Consider the following 24,826-nt stretch of genomic DNA (forward strand, 5'->3'; position numbering starts at 1 on the left):
TCGTTTTTGATTTATCTAACTCCTTTTCTCGAAGTTAAGGAAAGACAGACAGACAGTGGAAATTTATAGGTTTACAATTTTTTTTAAATTTGCAACTCAACTGTTTTATTCTTCTTATTCTTTCGATAACTATTTTATATTTAATTTAGAATAAGAAAACTTTGTATTAAAATATGCAGTTTCTAAGGTTGCTTTAAACCTACGTATATTTTGCTTGTAAGTTTTATAAAAATATCATTAATTACACTTGCAAATTCTTAAAAGAATATATCGCGCATTATGAATAAACTTATAATGATTTTTTTTCAAATACAGACAATCATCAAGTTACAGTAGAAATCTGTTTGTGCTGAATATTTTCGAATTAATATATAATTATTCTTGATTTTAACTGCAATCTTGGAGTAAAGGTGCACAAATTCTAAAAACTTTAGCCGAGGGGTGGCCCCCTCGGCTAAATTCGGACCACCCGTACGTCCACAGCCTAACATGACACATGATAGAAATAGTCCCACTTTATGTATATGTAAAATATACAAAGTACTTGTTGCCCACCCACTTACGACACGTGCATTTTCGCCAAACTTCGATTAAACACCATTGTCCTAGTGCGTAGATAATATTAAAAACAAGCGATCCGATGAAAGCATTTGATAAAATTTTATTTTAATTTTCGTTTTTGTTAAAATTTTGTGAATTCAGTTTACAAGTATTAGAAGTAGAGGACAACTTCAAAGTAGTAATTATTACCGGGATCGATGTCTTCTGATTGAATGCCACTATTGTTTGCAATGTAGAAATAATTAAATGGCGGTGTAATATATACGTCATCACGGTTTAGAATTTGAAGTTCTAGATATGTAGTAGAATTCTTTATTAGAAATATTGGTTCTGGTAAACTGACGTTTCCGTGATAGCTACAGTCGAAAGTATCCCAGGGAATGTTATTTTCCGGTGAATTCGAATGGCCAAGTAGATGTACACTTCTCCTTTGTGAATGATCAAATTTTATTGGAAGCGTAAAACTTGTAATGTANTTAGAAATATTGGTTCTGGTAAACTGACGTTTCCGTGATAGCTACAGTCGAAAGTATCCCAGGGAATGTTATTTTCCGGTGAATTCGAATGGCCAAGTAGATGTACACTTCTCCTTTGTGAATGATCAAATTTTATTGGAAGCGTAAAACTTGTAATGTAGCAATCTTCTCTCACGAATATTTCGCATTTGAACCGGGTGTTTACATCGATTGGAATTGTAATTTCTAATTCATTGATAACATTAAACTGGTTTTGATACGTAAACAACGCATCATACATTGTTTCAGTTCTTTTGTCTGCATACCAGCAAAAATACTCTGGGTAGTTGTTGAAAGTTTGATTCTGGAGACAACTACGAATAGAATTTACTTCGATTTCTGTCAAGACGTGTTTAGCGAAAACATAAATTTCTGCCTCATCTATTGTCATGGCACGAAACGTAATTTTCGAAAGAAACGGTCGCATCTCTGTACGAATTTCTTCTTCCAATTCTCTATTTTCTAAGCCAGGAAACTCTCTCGTAACTCTCTCTTTCACCCAACTATAAGAGCCCTCAAACAGACTTACTTCGTTTAATGAATAGTATATGGGACGCGAAAGAAATCTCATAATCGTTGTTTCTTTCGATTGTAAAAAGTCCTGAGTACGAAATATTTCATCCCAATGGCGATCGAAAAGTCTCCAGCATTCGTATTGTATAACTCTTTCGTTCTGTTCACACGCAAAATCATGGACCGAACACACATCTTCAACACTTATCTCTGACCTGATGTAATTTCTACAAACTTCCTTAAAATTGTCCATTTTGTAGACAATACTAAACCGGTACGATTCCATCGCAACTGCTACCGACGCCAATGACGTGTTTCCCTCAGATAAAAAGCTATAGTAAATAAAATATAATGTTTAAAATTATAATAAAATACCTACTTTAAAAGTCTTGCGGAACTAATTCAGTACTATCTAAAAATATATATTGTATGAATTACTTGTACGTATTAATTATACGTAATTAATCGATGGATGAAGAAAAAACATACCTTTCTAATGCAAATATTACCTGCCCTGAGACTGGTAAGTATATAACAAAAGGTTTTAGCAACGGATCGATTGAAAAATACCAATTAAATAGGGAAGAACGGTTTCTCAAATTAGAGATTAATACTCGTACTCGATCACCCTCCATATTTTTGAGAAACACATAATCACCTTCCATCGTAGAAGTTGGCATATCGTCTGAATTATTATAAAGTTGTAATTTGCTGGGATGCGATTTTCACTTATTTATTAATTTTATTGTTGAGTTAATAATAATTGTTGTTGTTGTATTATTTTGTAGTATTCTACCTTGTTTTTGTTATTAGATAAGTTATGGACTGATTAATACAGGCATTATAAATAATGAAAAAATGAATTTCAGGTGTTTTAACATAATTTATCAGATTGACCGATACCACTGTTACTTAGTCGAAAAAAGTGATAATAATACGTTTAGGAGCCAATCAGCTCTTGCATCTGAGTTGCGTGTGAGTATTGCATTTCGTATTGAATTTTCAAATTTTACCACCAATAGATAATCTTCTGTGACGTTTTAATTTTACTTTTGTCTCTTAAAACAATGTCTTTTATTTTGAAAAAAGTAATGATTATGGAGCAATCATTATAATTAACTGATACGAATAATCGCTACAACAACCGATTAAACAAGTTAATAGTAGAAAATGATCAGAACATTCAAATTTTTACAAAATCGGCATATTTGATAATACAAAAAGTTGAATACAAAATACAAAAATGAATGTTGCTTCTAGAACATCTTAGTAATCCCAGTAACTTTCTTCAAGTACTGTACAGATGACCCCCCTATAACACTGTTGATTATTCCGTATTATATGAATTCCATGTTGTAAGAGTCACTTAAGTTTTACAAATACGTATGCCGGTGCTGCGAACGGCTCACGTATTTGTAAAATGTAAGTAACTCGTACAACATGGAATTCATATAAAACGGAATAATCAACAGTGTAATGGGGGGTCAACTGTATACTATCAAGGCACTGTATCGCCATCTATTGGCAAAAATATAAATTTNGCTGCGAACGGCTCACGTATTTGTAAAATGTAAGTAACTCGTACAACATGGAATTCATATAAAACGGAATAATCAACAGTGTAATGGGGGGTCAACTGTATACTATCAAGGCACTGTATCGCCATCTATTGGCAAAAATATAAATTTTAGTGACATTCTAGAAGTTTAGGTGGGATAATTACGTAAATGTTTAATAGATTTTTTTCCAAATTTAACTAGCGATTTCTCTCATTTTGTTGTAGTACTATGCCAAGTTTGATAAAAATCGGTCTTGATTTCGTTTAGTTTTTATACCTTAATTTTAAATTAGTTATAATTAGAAAATCACACGCTGGACAATTTTGGAATTCCAAATCTTCGCTTACAACTCAGACTAATAAAAATCTGTGAATTGAAAATTAATGTGATAGCTCGAAAGACGCGGGAGTAATGAAAAATATGCATATTCAAATCTTTTTATCATAAAATGAGCGTACAAGTTACTATAATTATCATATGCTTTAATTTTGTGTTTATTTTACAGAATATATTTTAAAATATTTGACAAAATCTGAAAAATTATTACATAGTATTTTTATCAGATTTCAGAAAAAGAATAGTAATATTTTTTTCTATAACTCATAATAAACCTCATTTGTAGAAATTTTCTTATAATTTACATTTCAAAAGCCGATATAAAAAGAGTTTCTTTACTTTTTCCGTACCATAACATTCCCCACCCACAGTGATAGTTCGAATCACTACGGCGATCGTTTGGATTTGATTAATAACATCGGGCTTTCACAACTTTATATTATTATTTTAGCTGTAACGAAGAAATGTAATATTAATTTATTAAATCCAGAGAACTCAAATGAATGTAAATTTTGTTTTCTTTAAGAGAACGGTAACATAAATAATAAAATTAGCAATGGAGCAGTTTAAAAAGTAAAGATCTTTATTTTTACATAGCTATATTGATATGCAATTATCTCCTAACACGGCGTATTTTCAGCTCAACTTCTGGCAATGAGTAATACGAACCTTCCCTATGGAACCACGCAACTCCATAAGTGCCCGAACGTAGGAAATCACTTTTATAAATTCCATTCACGTTGGAATACAGACAAGCACCAAACCACCGAATCACCATCCCACTTTATGCAGATCGAGACAGTTCGGCGGTATGACATCGTTGTCTTTGTGGTAAGTACTAAATCTCATTCCGTCGTAATAATGGATAAGAAAATCACCTGTAAATTGTTAGTGTTAAAAATCATTTTACTGTATTTTCCACAGTATTATCCGCGAATTATGTATTTAAAACATAAGTTGATAGATATAGGAGTTACAACATGACGCTGATTTTAAATTGCAATTAGAAAACTCGAGCATATGCAGAAACGCGTGCGCCATATTTGCGGTTGGGCGAATTATGCAGAGGTTTTGGGATATTACACTAAACAAATCGTAGGTCGGCAGGTTAATTTACGGTGACGCTCAATGTAAGGGAAAAGCTATTTATTTTTTAATCAAGAGGCGTTTTTCAAAAGACAGGATTAAGATGAATCTAATTTCCTTTTTTTCTTAATAACCCGCAATCTTAATAAAGAAACAAAATAAAATGAATTTAGCCTAATTTATACGAAAATCCAAAAACTGACGTCACTGAAGTTTAAACTTCTATAATTTTTTAATAAAGGCATTATTAGAAAATTCTTTCTTATCTTAATTATGCTTAAAGAATTTATCATATAAGTTTGTAAAAGGAATTTTGTAATGACCTGTATTCCTTAACGTATTACATTTTTCATAACAATTATCAAACAGTAATTATAACGACAGTATATCGATTTTTCGATCCCCCAGTGTAAGTGCTTTGAAAATATTTTAATTGAGTTCTGTTAATTAATTTTGTGAGTTTTTTTTAATTAAATACAAGAATATTCTAAACTACATTAACAGTGGCACGAATAACAATTAAGCCCGTTTATTATGTAACTTAAAGAAGTTTAAGAAAAAAAGGAAACAATTGAATGCTAATGAAGAGTGACGAATCGCATTAGTTTAATGCCCCTAATAATCTACGATTACTTCGCCAATCGTTGTGTATTTTATTCAAGTACGAAGTTATCCTAGTACAGTTTTCTTTACTTGCAAAAATTCATTACTTTACTTAGTAGCGAAGTGTTTCAAATTTATATCTAGCTATGCAAATCACTTAAATTATAGGTAATTTGCATAGCTGGATCGTTCATACCTCCAATAAATGTACAAAAAATAAGCTATATTGGCAACTCAGATGCATTGATTGTTTGATTTCATTAGCAATATAGTAAAACTTATAGGAACGTTGCAGCAGCAAATACGTAAGAAAACTAACATAAACATTTTATTAACATCGTGTAGTTATAAAACACAATAAACTGAAAATAATTAATAAAGTCTCTACTTATGAGTTATACAATACTGCTAAATACACAGTTAAAACATATTAAATACACATGTGTAATTTGAATTTCAAGGGCTGTAAAATCGAAGTTTTCCTATATGAATATTTAAGTCGCCTGTTATAACTGTCAAATTGAAATTAAAATAAGGCTACATCTTGTAAGTTCGGCTTTCATAACTTAAAATTAATCTAGTTTTTTGATGCTGACAGGAAAGTGCAACAAATCCTGTCATATGACTTATGAACGACACTTTTCCGAATCACGTTTCGGGCGTCACGTAATTAAACGTGACATCCTACGCAATGAATTAAGAAAGAGAACATATCAATCTGTTAATAACATTATATTCTATGTAGAAAACTCTATATAACATATATAAAAAACAAGGCGTATCATTGAAAACAACTATTCACAGTAAACATCAGCGAGTTGGTGTATGTACAAAGGAACCGTTAAAGATACACACATAAATAATATATAATCAAAACGGGTTGATAATAATAATTAGCACAAATGGTTAGGTGTTGAAAGTTGAAACTTGGTTGACAAATAGATAACTAATTCATATGCCTCTGGGTCCTTATTGTATACATTAAAATGTAGAATGTCTACAAGGATTTACATTCAGAAACTAAAACCATAATGTGATAATTATTGTCATAATCACTGTGGCTATTCGTGTGTAATTAATGATAGAAAACAACTGATTTTGACAAAAGTAATTTGAGTTTCTTAGTTTTATTCTTGTATTTAGTTTTAATCTTCTGACGATGCTGCTTTTTGTCTTAGTGTTTGCCATTACGGCAAACACTGAGACAAAAATAGTGACGCCAAATTTGATAAAGATGTCGTTGTCGACAATCGAATACCAGGATATACAGGGCGATCCAGCAGATAAATTCGATGAAGTATAAGTAAAACCTGTTTAGAAATTTTAGCAAATAATTGTGATTTCGTATAACACATGAACAAGGATTGAAGAAATTCCATCCGTATATCATTGACATTGAGATAATTGCTGACAGAAAACATTTCAGACATATTTCCTGTTGAAAACTTATAAATTTAGGCCGAATGCTTGATGAAGTATGCATTTTGTTTTTTCGGATAATTGTAATAATCTTAGCGAGGTAACAACCTTATGTTTATACTTCGAAACAATTATTAAAAGAAAAATTTAACTGCTATAGAAAATAAGCAAAGATTATTTCTCAGTTTCCACGATGAATCGAGATTAGTATTCTGTATTCACTTATATAAAACATATTTTACTCTAACCATGATTATAAGCGATTCTTATAAATGGAATTTTAAAACGTCCATTTATAAAACTAAAAGATGCCTGGAATTATAATAGCACTATAAACTTACACAAGATAATTGATATTTATGAAAAATGAACATAATAAAGTATCAGTAAACATAATAAAGTGGTTCGCTTTCTAAATTACTGCATTTAAGTTTAGTATTACTAATATATTTCACTCTAAAATATTTATATGATATTTTATTTATAGTACAGTAAGTCCTTGGAAACATTACTATTATTTTTATTCAAATCTTCCTGAAAGTGCATTTTTTCAAGGCTATACGTGAACTCTAGTCTTATAAGCTGGTAAACTTCGTCAATATTGAAACTGAATCGATACATCTTTCAATGTTATATATAAAGCATTTGGCTCCAGGGAGAAAGTTAAATACGCCTCTCATTTTTCTGCTACAAATTTAAAAATCATAAAGTATTTTTTTAACATAATGCATATTACATTTTAATACAACAAGAAAAGTACCAGAAGATACCAAAAGAAAAATACCTAAATAAAAAGGGCGCATTTGTACATAATAATGACTTTCTGAAGAACAGTGTTGATGAAAAATGTACAGTTACATGTTATTGTATAATTTTTTATACTCTAATGCGACTCTTCTTATATAAATTTGTTAGTTAGAACATTTTTGGTACTGGGCACGTGCTCCTTTCTGTCTCTGTCCACACGACTTTGAACGTTATTAATCCATCTATGTTTTAAATGAGACAAAATTCAGAATAATCTAAAACATATTTCGACTTTTGCTTTCTGATAGGACTCGTGTTTTTCTGGATGACGTTTCCATTATCACGAACCTTTTTTTTCAATAACTTGAATTATCAAAGAGTTTAATTTCTCAAAACAAGTTCTTATGAAAGCAAACAGAATAATGTTAACGTGAAAAACGTTCAATAAAATGCAAGGTGGTATACAACATACAATGTAGAATTTACGACAAAAATGATTTTAAACTATGGTGAAGTTGATAAACAGGAATAAAGAAAGAAATCGACTTATAACAGTTGAATACTTATTTGCCGTAACATTATTTTCCGCGGAACATTTTAGGAGTTTTCTTCAGGAGCTAGCATTTACATAAGGAATATTTTCTCATATAAAAACATCCTAACTTGGCACATTTTCCAATCAAATGTTGCTTTCTTGTCTTTGGTAAAAGAAAGTGAAGTCAAACCTCGCTAACAATATTTACTTATACAATATTCACTTATACAACACTTGAATCGCTTTCATATACATTTTGAAACATAAACATATAACTTGATCGGTAAATTTTATTTATTCCGACGAACACCGCTTTACTTGTACAGATCTGTATTCCGATGCGAAACACAGTACCAAGAAAAGAAACTCACCTTTTTGTAGTTATATTCTGTTAGTGAATATTGTGACGCAAAGTAATTATCGATTTTCGTGGGTTAAGTTTACATTATTATTGGCTAATACAGTAAACAATCACTGAAATCCTCAGCTGAAGTACAATTTCTTCGTTAAATTATCTAATGAAAGTAATTGCATTTGATAATAAATCTCTGCAATAACTTAATTAAACAAACAATATGACATTTATTTTATAATTTATTTAACTTGAATTATTGCATTTCATTTTTAATAGAATTTTATTCTATTAAAAATGAAATGCATACGACATTGGCACTTGTCCTATGACAATATTATTACACAGCCTTCTGGATATCAGCAATACTGTTAATTGATTAAACTGTATATATTTCTCGATTCTGATTAATAATACATCAGCCTACAAATAACTATTCACGTATATTAGAGTAAGAATAACCTATAATGTTGTACTAAATTTGTGAGAAATTTTTCTTAAGCATATCTGGATAAGGTCCAGCATTTATAAGGTCTGAAAATCTTTTTATAAATGTTAACAAGCGTGTAAAATATGTAATTAAATAAATATTACAAATTATTATATTGAAATATATCTTTATTTGGAAACAAGTGCATTGAACATAACATCTATTGTCTCGAAGCAGTTCTCAGATTCAGAAGACCAGAAAATACGGAGTAAAGAGATCTCGCCATCTGAAATATTTCAAAATTAAATATATCAATACAAAATTTTCATAATTAATATTATAAAATTAGTTAAATATACTTTGATCGGAAACTTCTTGGTGACGTTGAAGTAATCATTCATCGATAAGCATAGAGATACTTTACCAAATCTCTTCATAAAATTCAGCATCTGCACAATAACTTATTGCTTTTATTATATTGAAATTACAGAGATATTATACAAATTTATCCGTAAATATAACAGATTCAAAGTATTTAACCTTTAATTTCTGTTCTAAACTGAAATCGCAATCAGCGAATCTTCTTATATCTTGAAAGGATGTTTGCATCTAAAAGAGAAAAACAAAGCAAAACGTCTGATCAAATTCGTGTATGAAATTATTATCATTTTAATAAAATTTCTTACGTTTGACGTGAAAACAGCCATCAAGAATCCAACTAAAATACAGCCAAAAGTTGTGAGAACACAAATCGCAAAAATAAAGACTTTCAATACAAATTCCACTTTCGAGAACATAGCAATAAAATAAATTAGACACGTTTCTGATAATAGACTGGCATACAAAATCGTCAATACATAATTGAAAGGTCCGTTGACTTGATTGGTGTATGTCCAAATTTCATGGTGTTGTGCCATAATTTCTTCTAATTCATGTTCCAAATTTGGATTATCCTTTCTTAGTAAGTACAGTTCTTCCGATACTTTCTGAAATGCTTTTGTTAAACTAACTGCAAGCAAGAAAAGAAAAAAACAGAAGTATACTAAACCACCACTCATCAATGTTATCCATATTCCAACTTCGATGCTACAGAAAAGTGCTTCGAATTTGAACAATTCTTTTTATTTCAAATCGTGATAAAAGAAAAATACATTAAAAAACTGAAGCGATAATGTGATAATTATTGTCATAATCATTGTTGCTATTCGTGTGTAATTAATGATAGAAAACAGCTGATTTTGGCAGAGGTAATTTGAGTTTCTTAGTTTTATTTTTTGTATTTAATTTTACTCTTTTAACTATACTAAATATTACGGCAAACACTAAGGTAAAAGTAGCCATGCCTACTTTGACAAACACATCATTGTTAACAATCGAGTACCATGAAATGCACGGCGTTTTATTTGAAAGTAAAGGCACCAGCATGCAAAAACTAAGAAGGAAATGTATCCAGTGTATGCACTCGATACAGAATAAGTAAAATCTCTTCAGAAGTTTGTGCAAATAATAGTAGTTTCTTGTAACGCATGAACATGGATTGAAAAAGTTCCATCCGTAAATGTTTGACATAGAGGTGAATGATGACAGAAAACATTGCAGGCATATTTCATGTTCAAAAGTTACAAATGTACTTGTAATAAGTGATAAAGTTTGCATTTTGTTCTATTCAGATATTTATAATAATCTTTTCTATGTAGAAACGGTTATTTTTTTTATTAAAAGAATTACTGCAGAAAAAATTTACCGAATGGATAAAGTTTGTTGAGTTTATTATTCAGTTTCCCAAGAACCAGGAATTTTATACTCTAATGAGACTCTTTATATATAAATTTGTTATATTAATTTAGTCGCTTTGCTATATTAATACTCTCTTATATAAACCTTGTCTTAATTTAAGCGATTTTAATAAAATTCTAATAAATGGAATTGTATAACTTTAATTTATGGAATTAATAAGTACCTGAAATCATAGCAGCCCTAATTAATAATCTGCACAAGTCGATTTAAATCTACGATACTTCACTTTAATTAGCAAACAATGCAATGAATTGGTACGCTTTTTAAATTGACGTAATTAACTGCTTTAGATATCGCTGTTATGGTAAAATATTGCTGTTGTTTTATTCATTACTCGAAGTGCATTTCCGAGATAAATAGGTGAATTATTTATTCTCTTAGAAATGCATAAATTATATCATGTGAAGATTAAAAACCAAGTGAATGCAACTTTCCATTTGAGATGTAAAGTCATTAATGCTTCTTAAAATAGAGAATATTACATCAGTAAACACTTCATTGTGTAAAACAATGGTTTTCAAACATATTATGCCTACGGACCCTTTCTCATAGCGTAAACTTGAATATAAACTCCAACTGAACAACTCTACACAACTACATAATGGCAAAATTAAAATTTTAACTTTGGTGTCTTAAATGATGACGTAAAAATTAAATATAAATAAAACATTTTGATTTTTAAAGTAATATTTATTCAAATTACTAGCTAAAGCTTGTCCGTTTTTGAAAAACGGATATAATGCAGTGAAAACTGAAAAAATAGAATTTATTTTTAATTGGGTTATAAACTAAATAACGAAAATACAAAATTAATCAGTGTTTTATTTAATCTATTAAATCTTTAGAGAAAAATATATTTTTGATTAAAATAAATAAATTATTTATATACTTTTAGTTATTGAACAGTCTTTATAATTATGAAAAAAAACTAATAATTATCACTGTTTTGGAATGAAATTTAAATAAATGTAGGAGAAGGGAGGGCAAGATGGAAGGGGTGGGCAAGATGGAAACTACTTACCCACCCCGAACCGCGCGACGAAGCACCCAAATCTCCATCCACACAGAGACACCCGGATATCTTGTATTTATCAACGGCGACTCAGATCGGTTGGTGCCACGAAGTGACATGTGTAAGTATTTCTTATTTCGCAGCAGATTATTATGCAATCATTGGACTTTTGCAGTGTTATTATTTATACCTACAAGGTAAGTATTACTATTTTGTTTTTATACAAAGTACCTATTAGGGATAGATTGCATGAATTGATATTTAAAGAGGGAAAAAATTCAAGGATTTTTAAAGCGTTGATATTATTATTGGCAATGGGAATTTGGGCAAGATGGAAAATTGCATTTTAGGGCAAGATGGAATAGTTTCCATGTAGCAAGCGCAATTATTTTGATTTCTGTTATCAATTTATCTAACTAATTGAGGATGTAATTGTTTCTAGATGGTGAACAAGTATATAAGAAAGAGCAACAGAGGTTCTTGGACTGAAGAAACTGCAGATGGCGATGGATGAAGGTTTTGTGTATTATGTGGAGAACCATATTTGGAACCGCCCACAGATGACTGGGTACAGTGTCCAGTGTGTTGTGGTTGGGCACATGAACTATGCACAGACACAAAAGATGGATGTTTTTCGTGTGTCAGATGTAAAATGTAGGGATATCCTAGGTATTCCATCTCACCTTCAGCGTGAGGGCAAGGTGGAATTTTTTTACGTTTTTACTTCATGATTCCTAATAGGTTTTATGCTTAATATTAATTATTTTTAACTACACAGTTTTTTTAACCATCTAAGATCTCTGTCGACACTGATTAAAATAAAAGCTTTATATTATGTTGTTTTATGTTTTTTTACATCATAAAGTTAAACCTTCCATCCTTCCCTCCCTTCCCCTATTAAATAAGTTTTCTGGATAAATAACCTGAAATTTGACGGTAAAATAAAAAAACCACACCATTCGTACATTTCCAGCAATAACTTTAAACGTTTACGTCGGTACGTAAAAATGACTACCAATTTATTTATTACTGTTTATTTTTTAACTTTCATAATAATGAAAATGACTCACAATCATTTTATCTTTAATTAAACTTTACGCAGACTCCCCGACGTTGTCCACGCACCCCCAAATTACTGTAATTTTAATTTGTCACGAACCTCATCAGCGGTTTCAAGGAACCTCAGGGGTCGTAGGAACCACTTTGAGGAACATTGGTCTAAAATCGAATACCCACATGCAAGGCGTTTACTTAGTGTTATATTTATATTAGACAATAAAAAAATTTAATGTTCTTGTCGGGTGTAATATCATTGTTTAAAAAATGTTTTGTACAATTGTTATAGAATGTTGAAAACTTGCTGAAGAAAGGCTTTCAAGGATATTGCAAAAGAATTATCGTATAGAAAATTTGTCCAATGAATAAAAATATCGAAGACTGTTGTTTAGTTTCCGGGATGAAGTGTGCTCGTACTGATTTATATAAGGTTAATTATAATTAATTAAAAATTTATTTCGAAAATCAGGAATGTTTAAAATTATGTTTGTTTTGAAAAATTAAAATCACTAATTAATTTAGTTTTAAAAAAGATAATTAAAATATTGTGTTATTTTACTTGATTTATAAAGCCGAGTTAATTTGTTTGCTTTCCAAACTGATGTGTTTTAACTATAACTTCATGAGGAATGTCTTTTAAATTACTTAACACACGGCTAATGCATTTTATTAATAAATTCTATTAACCCGTGTAAAAGCCCGCATGGGTCATTGTAACTTCGGACACTCTTCAATGTTATAAGATGAATTCAGGTTGATTACTTTATGTATTTACTTTTCCTACTCTAATTTATATTCGGGGTAGTTTTCAATATATGTGGAAATTTTAGGGCATAATTTTTTGCATAATTTCAATTGTAAAAGTACTGTACATAAAGGTTTTTCACCTGACGATAACAAATCTGGATGATTTATGCTTTCTTAGTTTCAGTATAGAATTTTCGCAAATATGGTAGTCGTCGAAGACGATGACCACCATGACTATAATAACGTGAATTTTCAGAATGGTAGATGGCTTTTTTTCATAAATCATCAAAACCTCCACGTATCTCACATTTTACATAGTATTTATCAATGATTTATTTAAGAAGATTTATATGAATTCTTATAGAGTTCATTAGATTTGATCAGTGTTTTAAGTTAAAGACAAGCATTTTTTATATGAAAAATATGGAAAAATCATTTGCATACCATTGTAACTTAACTCATGCTTTTTTGTAATATTGAGTTCTTTACCCACTGGCTTTATGGCGTTGCTATCTTTACTACATTTAATAAATATTTTTTGAGTTTTAGACATGAAATTTTGTCCAGATGATGTTGCACATTCGACATTTTTGTGTGTCTATAAACAGCATGCTTATCAATAGTAAATTTCATAGAAATTATTTTATTCTACTAGTTTTTTAATTTACACTTTTCAAATAGTGTTTAAATCTTATAAAATAAATTGCCTTAAAATCTACAATAACTATTTTTCTACACAGAATCATGTCACAACTTAAAAATAAAAATTCTGTTTGGTACGGTTACAGACACAAAAAATGAAAAATATTAGTAACAAGCAATTATTTATTGTGACATCCTGACAATGCCGGGTTGCAATTTTTAATAATATTTTTAATTTATTTAATTTAAAATATATGCTCTCCACCTTAAATTAGTACTGGCTTGCTCCTGTACATCATACTTTTCCTGTAACAATAGAGTCCTACCGGTCATCTATCTAACACCTTTCAGGAGAAAATTTTTAAATTCAAATAACGTATCTGCGGACGTTTATATACAGTAATTGGGGTCTTCTTCTATTATGGTTTTCATATCTGGTTTCTACATTTATCTATCTAACAGCTTTCTCGAGATTATGGAAAGACAGACACCGGAAGAGACCACAGAGGAAATTTATAGATCTATAATTTTTTTTCAAATTGCAACCCAATAAGTAGTAACATCAGACCTCTGCTATCGTGACAAGTTATTTGATAAGCTGTTAAATTAATTCCACCGCGCATACATTACATATTATGAAAATTAAAACTGTGTAAAAGACAGAAGAATGTGTCTTGTAAAACTGTTTCTTAAAAAATATAACGATAATACTTCTCTTGTATATTCATAAATTACGAAAATATATCTACAGCATATTTTACATTGAAGAAATTACTGATATAGTTATTCCACGAATTTTAAAAGCGAAAACATCCGTTCGACATTCTTATCTGCAGTAATTCTTAAGCGTATTGATCATCTTGCACTATCATCTTTAGATTTATGGTGCTTTTAAAATTTTTCAGTGGCATTTTTCAGTTTCATAAATTGAATTTTTAAAGTTCTTTTGTTTAAGAGAATCAGTTAAAGTTAACAGCTGAATATGAGTAGTTCATGAATTAAAATAAGCAATAACATTATCTTATATTTTACATTAAACTTTTTTCTTTACAATAATTGTTTTAAAGTAAAAAGATAACCGTTGTTACATAGCTAACTTGGAAGATTATTACATTTTTTTATAGAAAACATAATGCAAACTTCAAGTATAACGCCTCGAATTGTAAAGTTGCAACATGAAATGTGTCTAAAATGTATTCTTTCATCGTTTACCTCAATGTCAATGATTTACGGTTGGCATTTTTTCAATCCTTGTGCATTCGTCACAAGAAATCCCAATTATTTGCACAACCTTCTAAAAAAAATTTATTTATCTTCGATCGAATGTATGTACTGGATACATTTCTTTCTTGCATCTTGCATGATTATTCCTTTTATGTCAGGTAAAACGCCCTGTATCTCATGGTATTCGATCGTCCAAAACGACATGTTTGTCAAAGTAGGTATCTGTCTTGTTGACTTAGTATTTGCCATAATATTCAGCATTATCAGACGAGTAAAATTAAACACAAAAATAAAACTAAGAAATTCAAATTACTTTTGCGAAAATCAGTTGTTTTCTATCATTAATTATACAGGAATTGCCACTATGATTTTGACAATAATTTTTACAATATGGCTTCAGTTCTTTAATGTATTTTTCGGTTATCACGATTTGAAAAAAAGAGAATTATTTAAACACGAAGCACTTTTCTGTAGCATCGAAATTGGAATATGCATAATTTTGCTCAGTGGAGGTTTATTCTACGTTATGTTCTTTGTTTTCATGATTACTGTTATTTTATCAAAAGCATTCCAGAAAGTATCGGAAGAACTGTACTTACTAACAAAGGATAATCCAAAGTTGGAAGTTGAATTGGAAGAAATTATGGTACAACAGCATGAAATTTGGACTTATACAAACCAACTCAACGGCCCATTCAATTATGTATTGACGATTTTGTATGCTGCTTTATTAACAGAAACTTGTCTACTTTATTTTATTGCCATCTTCTCGAAAGTGGAATTCATATTGAAAGTCTTTATTTTTGTGATTTGTGCTGTAACAACTATTGTATGTATTTTATTTGGATTCTTGATGTCTGTTTTCACGTCAAACGTAAGAATTTTTATTAAAATGAAAATAAGTTCATTTATAAATTTAATCAAATGTTTCTCTTTGTTTTTCTCATTCAGATGCAAACATCCTTTCAAGATATAAGAAGATTTGCTGATTGCGATCTGAGTTTAGAACAGAAATTAAAGGTAAAGTATTTTAAATTTGATGTTTTTATAAATAACTGCTAATTCTTTTGTAAGATTTAGATACAGTAATGACAATTAATTATATAATTATTTTACAGATGTTGAATTTTATGAAAAGATTTGGTAAAGTATCTCTATGCTTATTCCTAAATGATTATTTCAACGCTATTAAGAAATTTCCCATTAAAGTATATTTAACTACATTTTATATTATTAATTATGGAAATTTTGTATTCATATATTTAATTTTTGAATATTTTCAGATAGCCAGTTCACTCCATTTCGTATTTTCTGGTCTTCTAAACCACAGGACAGTTTCGAGTGGCAAAAGTTGATATTCTCAAAATGTTAATTTTGAACTCAATGTGTATTTTAATATAAGCTTTTGTAATAATTACTTAATTATATTTATATAAAAGTATATGTTTAACAATTTCTTTGTCCATACACCTATTTGCTAATCTTTACCTGTGAATGTTTTTTTTCAATCATACGCAGACTTCTTTACAAATGTTATATATGGTTCTCTACATAGAATATAATGTTATTGGCAGTTTAATATGTTATTTTTCTTAATTCTTTTCATAGGATGTCACGTTTAATTGCGTGACACCTGAAACGTGACTCGGAATAGTGTCGTTCATAAGTCACATGACAGGATTTGCTACACTTTCTTGTCATCATCGAAAAACTAGATTAATTTTAAGTTATGAATGCCAGACTCACAAGTTGTAGCGTTGTTTTAATTTTAGTCCTTGAGTGACATCAGAGGATTTGAAAATTCGTACAGGAAAACCTCGATTTAAGAGAATTTGAAATACATATTACACATTTGAATTTAATTTATGTGTAACTGCGTCTTTGCACTTTTGTGTAACTCATAATTAGAGACTTTATTAATTATTTTCAGTTTATTGTGTTTTGAAACTGCATGCAGTGCCGTAACTAGGGCGGTGTCCGGGCACAGGGCGCGCAGACCCTAGGGAGCGCAGAAATGACCGAGACCAAGTTTTGGTCATAGTTTTGGCGCATAGTTACAGAAACTCGCACCGCGCTCATAAAAGGCTAGTTACGGCGCTGACTACATGATGTTAATTAATGAAATGTTTATGTTAACTTTGTTACGTGTCTGTAGCAACAACATTCCTCTAGGTTTTACTACACTGGTAATGAAATTAAACAATCAATGCAACTGGTTGCCAATTTAGCTTATTTCTTTCTACATTCAGTGGACATATGAACGATCCAGCTATGCAAATTACCTAAATTGCAGTGTCCTTGCTGTTTTTATAATGCTATCTAGCTGTAAAAAAGCTACCAATTATAATGGATGTAATGCGACTCAGGTATTTTTTTTAAAAATGTTTAGCTATAAATTTAAATTTTGAGTTTGTAACACTAATGCAGCTATCACTTACTACTAAGAAATTAACGCAAAGAAATTCAAGTAAAGAAAACTGTACAAGGAGAANTTCCCAAAAAATATATACGTATTTTAGAAATTTTGAGTCGGATTAGTCTAGAATCGATTAATTTTATGGAAGAAAATCTTTCAATCAGCCGTAGTCCGTAAACTTCACACGTGTCGGGCTGTGATTGGAAGGACTCGTAAAAAATCGGATTCCTAAAGAATGGAACGTATCTATGATCTTATAGGGGGGTCGACTGTATATACAATAAACAAATGTCATCCACTAATTTTAACTTAAGATTCTCGAGTAAACACAAAAATGTTTTAAAGATTCTGAAAGTCGAAAACGAAAACAATTTTTACAGAAATTGCGCTTAAACAACACACATACAGTAATAAGCATTGTTTTTTGACTAACATAATATACAGCATTTACGCGTGTTCATTATGTAAACCTGGTTTACACTGTATTACAAATGTGTAACTGCGCCTTTCCTCTTTTGTTAAATTCATAATCAGAAAGTTTTTTAACTATTCTTTCTTTTCTTTGAGATGAAATAAAATAATAGTAAACGAAAAATTATTTATAGTAATATCGCCAGGTTACAGTTTTTAATCATGATTTTAATTTATTTAACATAAAATATTTACTTTTCACTTTGAACTAGTACTGGCTTGCCCCTGTATACCATACGTTTTCTGTAACAATAGAGTTCCGCCGGTCATCTATCTAACACCTTTCGGGGGAAAATTTTTAAATTCAAATAACGTATCTGCGTATATACAGTAACAAATAACGTAATTATATACAGTAATTGGGGTCTTCTTCTATTATGGTTTTCATATCTGGTTTCTACATTTATCTATCTAACAGCTTTCTCGAGATTCTGAAAAGACAGACACCCGAACAGACCACAGTGGTGATTTATAGATCTATAATTTTTTTCAAATTGCAACCCAATAAGTAGTAACATCAGGCTGTTGATACTGCGACAAGATATTTGGTAAGCTGTTAAATTAATGCCACCGCGCATACATTACATATTATGAAAATTATAACTGTGAAAAAGAGAGCAGAATGTGTCTTGTAAGACTATTTTTAGGAAGTATAATGATCCATAACGGTAATGCTTTTATATTCAGAAATTACGAAAATACCATATCTGCAGTATACTTTACCATTTAAGAAATTACTGATGTAGTTATTTCACGAATTTTAAAAGCGAAAACTTCCATTCGACATTCTTATCTGCAGTAATTCTTAATCGTATTGATCATCTTGCACTATCATCTTTAGATTTATGGTGCTTTTAAAATTTTTCAGTGGCATTTTTCAGTTTCATAAATTGAATTTTTAAAGTTCTTTTGTTTAAGAGAATCAGTTAAAGTTAACAGCTGAATATGAGTAGTTCATGAATTAAAATAAGCAATAACATTATCTTATATTTTACATTAAACTTTTTTCTTTACAATAATTGTTTTAAAGTAAAAAGATAACCGTTGTTACATAGCTAACTTGGAAGATTATTACATTTTTTTATAGAAAACATAATGCAAACTTCAAGTATAACGCCTCGAATTGTAAAGTTGCAACACGAGATGTGTCTAAAATGTATTCTTTCATCGTTTACCTCAATATCAATAATTTACGGTTGGCATTTTTTCAATCCTTGTGCATTCGTGACAAGATACAACAATTATTTACTCAATCTTCTAACGAAAATTTATTTATCTTCGATCGAATGTATGTACTGGATACATTTCTTTCTTACATTTTGTATGATAATTCCTTTTGTGTCAAGTAAAACGCCCTGTGTCTCTTGGTATTCGATCGTCGAAAACGACATATATGTCAAAGTAAGCGTCTGTCTACTTTCTTTAGTATTTGCCATAATATTCAGCATCATCAGACGAGTAAAATTAAACACAAAAATAAAACTAAGAAATTCAAATTACTTTTGCGAAAATCAGTTGCTTTCTATTATTAATTATACAGGAATTGCCACAATGATATTGACAATAATTTTTACGTTATGGCTTCAGTTCTTTAATGTATTTTTCGTTTATCACGATTTAAACAAAAGAGAATTGTTCAAATTCGAAGCACTTTTCTGTAGCATCGAAGCTGGAATATGGACGGTTTTCCTCATTGGAGGTTTATTTTATCTTATGTTCTTTCTTTTCATGATTACTGTTATTTTATCAAAAGCATTCCAGAAAGTATCGGAAGAACTGTACTTATTACGAAGATATGATCCGAACTTGGAACTTGAATTAGAAGAAATTATGATACAACACCATGAAATTTGGACTTACACCAATCAATTCAACGGAACATTAAATTATGTATTAACGATTTTGTATGCTACATTATTAACAGAAACGTGTCTATTTTATTTTATTGCTATGTTCTCGAAAGTGAAATTCATATTGAAACTCTTTATTGTAATTATTTGTGCTGTAACAACTATTGTATGCATTTTATTTGGATTCTTGATGTCTGTTTTCACGTCAAACGTAAGAATTTTAGTAAAATGAAAATAAGTTCATTTATAAATTTAATCAAATGTTTCTCTTTGTTTTTCTCTTTCAGATGCAAACATCCTTTCAAGATATAAGAAGATTCGCTGATTGCGATCTGAGTTTAGAACAGAAATTAAAGGTAAAGTATTTAAAATTTGATATTTTTATTAATAACTGTTAATTTTTTTAAGATTTAGATACAGTAATGACAATCAATTATACAATTATTGTACAGATGTTGAATTTTATGAAAAGATTTGGTAAAGTATCTCTATGCTTATCCATGAATGATTACTTCAACGTAACCAAGAAATTTCCAATAAAAGTAAATTTAACTACATTTTATATTACAGTAGAGCGTCGTTTATCCGAAGGTCGGTTATCCGAGACGTCGGTTATCCGAAGGAATTCCAGTCGACAAATTTAAATTTTCGCCAGTGCTGTGGCGCTGTAATCTTTGGCTATGTCTTCGGCTACTGAAATATTTTACGTTTTTGATACTAAATTAACTTCTGAAGTATAATTTTTTATTGTTTTTATATTTTTCAATATATTTATTTTGTTTGTACAAAATAAAAAAAAATAAGTTTTAACGATACAATAGTCTTCGTTAGGCTTAACATCGACGAAAATTCAACGCGAAGCGACACGCAACGGAGAAAAATTTCAACACGGGATAAATTAATATATTTTTTCGTACATGATCGGTTATCCGAACAACCCCATTCCCTAATTGATTCGGATAAACGACGCTCTACTGTAGTCTGTTGTGCTAAGAGCTTGTATTAGAGGTTATATGTTGTATTATATAAGTGATCTTACTGCATTTGTCAATGAGTGTGATATCAGGTCTATTGTGATGGATTGTTTTATCTGTGACAGAATGTGTCATTTTCTGCAAGTCATTTGTGAGTGATGTATCCTCCAGGATGAGTTTTTAGTGTTTATGACTTGATCTTGAATGGCAACCATAAAACTCTCCAAACAGGCAGCCCCTAGTTAGCCAGTAGTTTAATGCATTTTGTCAACATAAAGTTAAGTATGTGTTGTTTTTGNAATTATACATTTTACATTATTATTTTTAATAATTTCTTTGTTCGTACATGAACTCCGAATATCCGCGTTTTTTCAGTGTGTTTATTTTATTCTTACTTTGTATAATAGGATTTGAAAGTGATTTTTATACAATGGAATGTAATTTTAATGAGGTCTTTGAGGTATCTTTTCGTAAATTTGTTTTATTGAGCTTAATACAATATTTTAAATTCGTGACGTCGTGATTTCTCTGAGAATTTACTCATAAAAAGGATAGACCATTCAGTATAGAAGACAGACACATAGTGAAACTGTACGTAGATGTCAACTTCTTACGTTGCAAGATTAATCTGTTCTATCCGGGGAATGATGCTGATTTTAGCTGTAAGTGAAAATAAATTTTATTTGAAAAGGTAACTAAACTGTTTTTTTCTTATGATGCCAAACACCACAATAACGAGCAAAGTAATAGGGTTTTTCCGAAAAACCAATTCGAATGAACAAAATATAAATTTTTTGCAAATTTTCCATCTAATTCTTAGTGATGCCGGTATATGGATGCGCCCTCTACCAGAGCCTTCTCTGTTTGTTTTGAGCGATTACAAGTTAGACTTATAATTCGATCGTTTAAAGTATTATATACAATAAACAAATGTCGTCCACTAATTTTAACTTAAGATTGTCGAGTCTAAGTAAACTCAAAAATGATTCAAAGATTCTGAAAGTCGTAAACGAAAACCATTTTTACAGCTTGCGTTTCTTTGTGGTGAAATAAAATAATAGTAAACGAGCAATTATTTATTGTGATATCGCCAGACTGCAATTTTTAATCATGTTTTTAATTTATTTAACATAAAATATATGTTTTCCACCTCAAATTAGTAGTCGCTTGCCCCTGTACATCATACTTTTCCTTTAACGATAGATTGTTTATATAATAAAATTCTATTAAAGTATAAAATGCGATGGTTAAATTACAATTTCACTTAATTACTATAAAATGGGAAGAGAATGTCAAATTGTTTGTTTAAGTGAAATTATTGCAAAAGTTTATTATCAAATGTATTTAATATCATTAGATAACTTAATGGATAGAAATTGAACTTCATCTAAGAATTCAAGTTATTGTTTACTATAACATTTAACACACATTCTAATCTTTATCAACGTTAATCGATAACCATTTTGCGTCAAAATATTCGGTAATAGAATATAATTACATAGGGATGAAGTTCGATTTTACACAGGAATATGACAGGAATTAAAGCGGTGTTGGTTGAAATATATGAAATAATATTCAAATTATTGGATATAACGCTAACTTCTTAAAATTGAAGAACACGTAATTATAATAAAAAATACACATTTCTTATCAGCATTTATCTAATGGACTTAATGGTTTTCATCATATCTACTCTGTAAGAGGAAATTATACTTTGAATTAGAAATGAAATGAAAACGCATGTGAAAATAATTAGAATTATTGTTTAAAATTTTTATCGTAAAATAAATGCATATAAGCATAAATAATTACATTTTATGAGCTTCGTCTTCTAATATCGTATGGATCCTGAAAGTAAATAATTGAATTGTTTATGTCATTGAGAATAGAGATTACAAAGATGAAATTTCTACTTTAAAAAATGATAGATTAAAATTATAAATACAATTTATTGCCGACCATTCCACCACTCTTGGAGATCAATAAAAGAATCTTCTATGCCATATCCATACGGCGGGATCAGAGTGAGAAAATCAAATGATGAGGGACAGATTTCTGATACCCGCAGGACATTGGGACGTTATAGCTTTATAGGGCCCAGTATAATTTTAATTAGAGGACAACGTGTACATTAATTTCACACAATTTTCTTCGAGGGCTCCAGGAATTTGCTTTTTTTGCCCACAGAAAAAAATTTTCAAAACTTCCTAGGGAATTTTTATCGGGATTCAATCCCGGATTTCCCAGAGAAGTAGGTTTACTCCTGAACTACATCGGCCGTTATCTGTTTACTTATAAAATGTAACATCATTATAACACGAAATAAAAGGAAATATTAGAATATAAGGAAACGCTAGGTATAACGAGCTGTTTACCTCGTTATATCTAGTGTTTTCTGCATTTTTTTTTCATTTCGCGAATTTTATCACCTCTGTGAAAATTACCACTTTCTCTATTTTCAGGAATTCTTCCATTTTCTTCATTTCCATCTGGATTATTGTTTACATTAGGGCCATCATTTCCTTCATTTTCATGGTTTCCGGCATTTCCATTATTGTCACCACTTCTACTACCAGCATTGTCAACACTTCCTCTACTTCCAGTAGTTCCAGAATTCCCTTCAGTTTTAGAATCGCCCTGTGTAATAAGTTAAAGATTCAAAAAAGAAAAAAGCGAAAATAATGTCTTATTGTTTAATTTAATTTTACAGTGTTTTTACTCTTTCTACCCTACAGGCATTATTTTAAAAAAAACCTGTTTTTTTGTTGTTATAGGTTCGGCCATTCCCACATTGGGGAAGATCGAAGAAGTGACAAAGCCAAAACAGACTACTTATAACAGAAATTCCTAATCAGGACTCGAACTACGATATCCAGAATGGCAAATTTAAGTATTAATCGTCTCGACCATGCGATGATCTATACGCAGTTTTATGTAACTAACTTGTAATAAACATTACTGTAATTTTAATACAGGGCATAGAAGTTTAATAATAAAAAAAATGATAGCTTGCGTTGTATTTGTTGTGTATTTTATGTTGACATATGTGGCCATTTTAAAGAAATACCATACAATGCTGCTGTGATAACTAATGCACAGAATGGCAAAATAGATGCACGTTAACGAAGAACTAAGTGAAAAAACACAGCGAAAGAAGCAAGTTACTTGGACATGTTGCAGCTTACGCCTCCATCCTGCCGGCATTGTTTTTCAAAAGGTGTGTCTCCTAGCCACTTTGAAAACAATTTCGGAATGAAGTATAGGAACCATACGGTTCTTACCCCATTAAACTTTTTCCTGAGTAATTTTGTGAATAATCAAATGCACCGTGCATCTGTGCATAACTTGAATAATCTGAGACAGAGTCTGTCAGGCTATAAACAATGTCACACTTCACATGCTGTTGAATATGTGGTTAAAAATGGAATAAAAGTTGGACATCTCCTACGTCACTGTTGATGTACAGTACATGTAGAAGTGTGTTCGAGTGTAAAAAATGATGCCAGAGATTTTGTATTAAAAAACACAACTTTCTCGTTAAATTATATTCTTTTCTATTATAAAATTTATAAGCTGGACACCCTATATTTAAATAATTTAATTAGAGTTTAATAAAAAAATTGCATTTTCATTTTTGCTAATAATTAGAGTTATAATTAATTATTTAGATAAAATATATCACTTACCTTTGCTCCACCACAGTTGCAGTTACATATTATCGGAGGCTGATAAATAAATAAAATTAATTTAATATTAATATTAAAGAAAATTTTAAATATCACAAAATTTGTTTAGAATTTTTCAAATTGTAATAGTATGAAAATTAAAATTCCAGCGAATTCTCCCCCTATTTGTACCTATAATAGCTGGACAAACTCTCAACAGGTATGATTAAAAACACCCTATTAGACGGAGAGTCATGTAGGTACGAAGAAGGTCCTGTTTAACATATCCTATTCAGTTCGTCTAGCTAGTGAAGGA

The 24,826-nt window shown here is 30.0% G+C and overlaps 1 protein-coding gene and 1 long non-coding RNA gene across 3 annotated transcripts; both read right to left on the minus strand.

The window, feature by feature from the left end:
- Window positions 1-680: 680 nt before the first annotated feature.
- LOC111615207 lies at window positions 681-2,355 on the minus strand. 2 transcript variants are annotated; one of them, XM_023356616.1, is made up of 3 exons: window positions 2,079-2,355; window positions 1,195-1,921; window positions 681-1,033 (listed from the first exon to the last, which is right to left on the minus strand). In XM_023356616.1, exons 1-3 carry the CDS (start codon window positions 2,267-2,269, stop codon window positions 713-715), a joined length of 1,239 nt encoding a protein of 412 aa, XP_023212384.1. In that variant the 5' UTR covers window positions 2,270-2,355; the 3' UTR covers window positions 681-712. The 2 variants fall into 2 exon arrangements, with proteins under 2 accessions (XP_023212384.1, XP_023212385.1); XM_023356617.1 differs by having other exon boundaries at window positions 2,248-2,332.
- Window positions 2,356-22,320: 19,965 nt separating this feature from the next.
- Window positions 22,321-24,570, minus strand: LOC111615206. The gene is made up of 4 exons (XR_002755045.1): window positions 24,532-24,570; window positions 23,290-23,482; window positions 22,658-22,693; window positions 22,321-22,539 (listed from the first exon to the last, which is right to left on the minus strand). It is a non-coding gene; the product is annotated as an uncharacterized LOC111615206 (long non-coding RNA).
- Between the last annotated feature and the right edge of the window lie 256 nt (window positions 24,571-24,826).

Source organism: Centruroides sculpturatus, unplaced genomic scaffold (genome assembly GCF_000671375.1).
Source record: "Centruroides sculpturatus isolate CEXI.00-Female unplaced genomic scaffold, Cexi_2.0 scaffold2302, whole genome shotgun sequence".
Classification (NCBI taxonomy): Eukaryota; Metazoa; Arthropoda; class Arachnida; order Scorpiones; family Buthidae; genus Centruroides; species Centruroides sculpturatus.

Excerpts from the sequence above, each read along its gene's own strand:
- LOC111615207 (XM_023356616.1), bottom strand. The coding sequence starts at position 2,269 with ATGCCAACTTCTACGATGGAAGGTGATTATGTGTTTCTCAAAAATATG. Across the intron at positions 1,922-2,078 it reads GTAATATTTGCATTAGAAAG|CTTTTTATCTGAGGGAAACA; the intron begins GTATGTTTTTTC and ends TATTTACTATAG.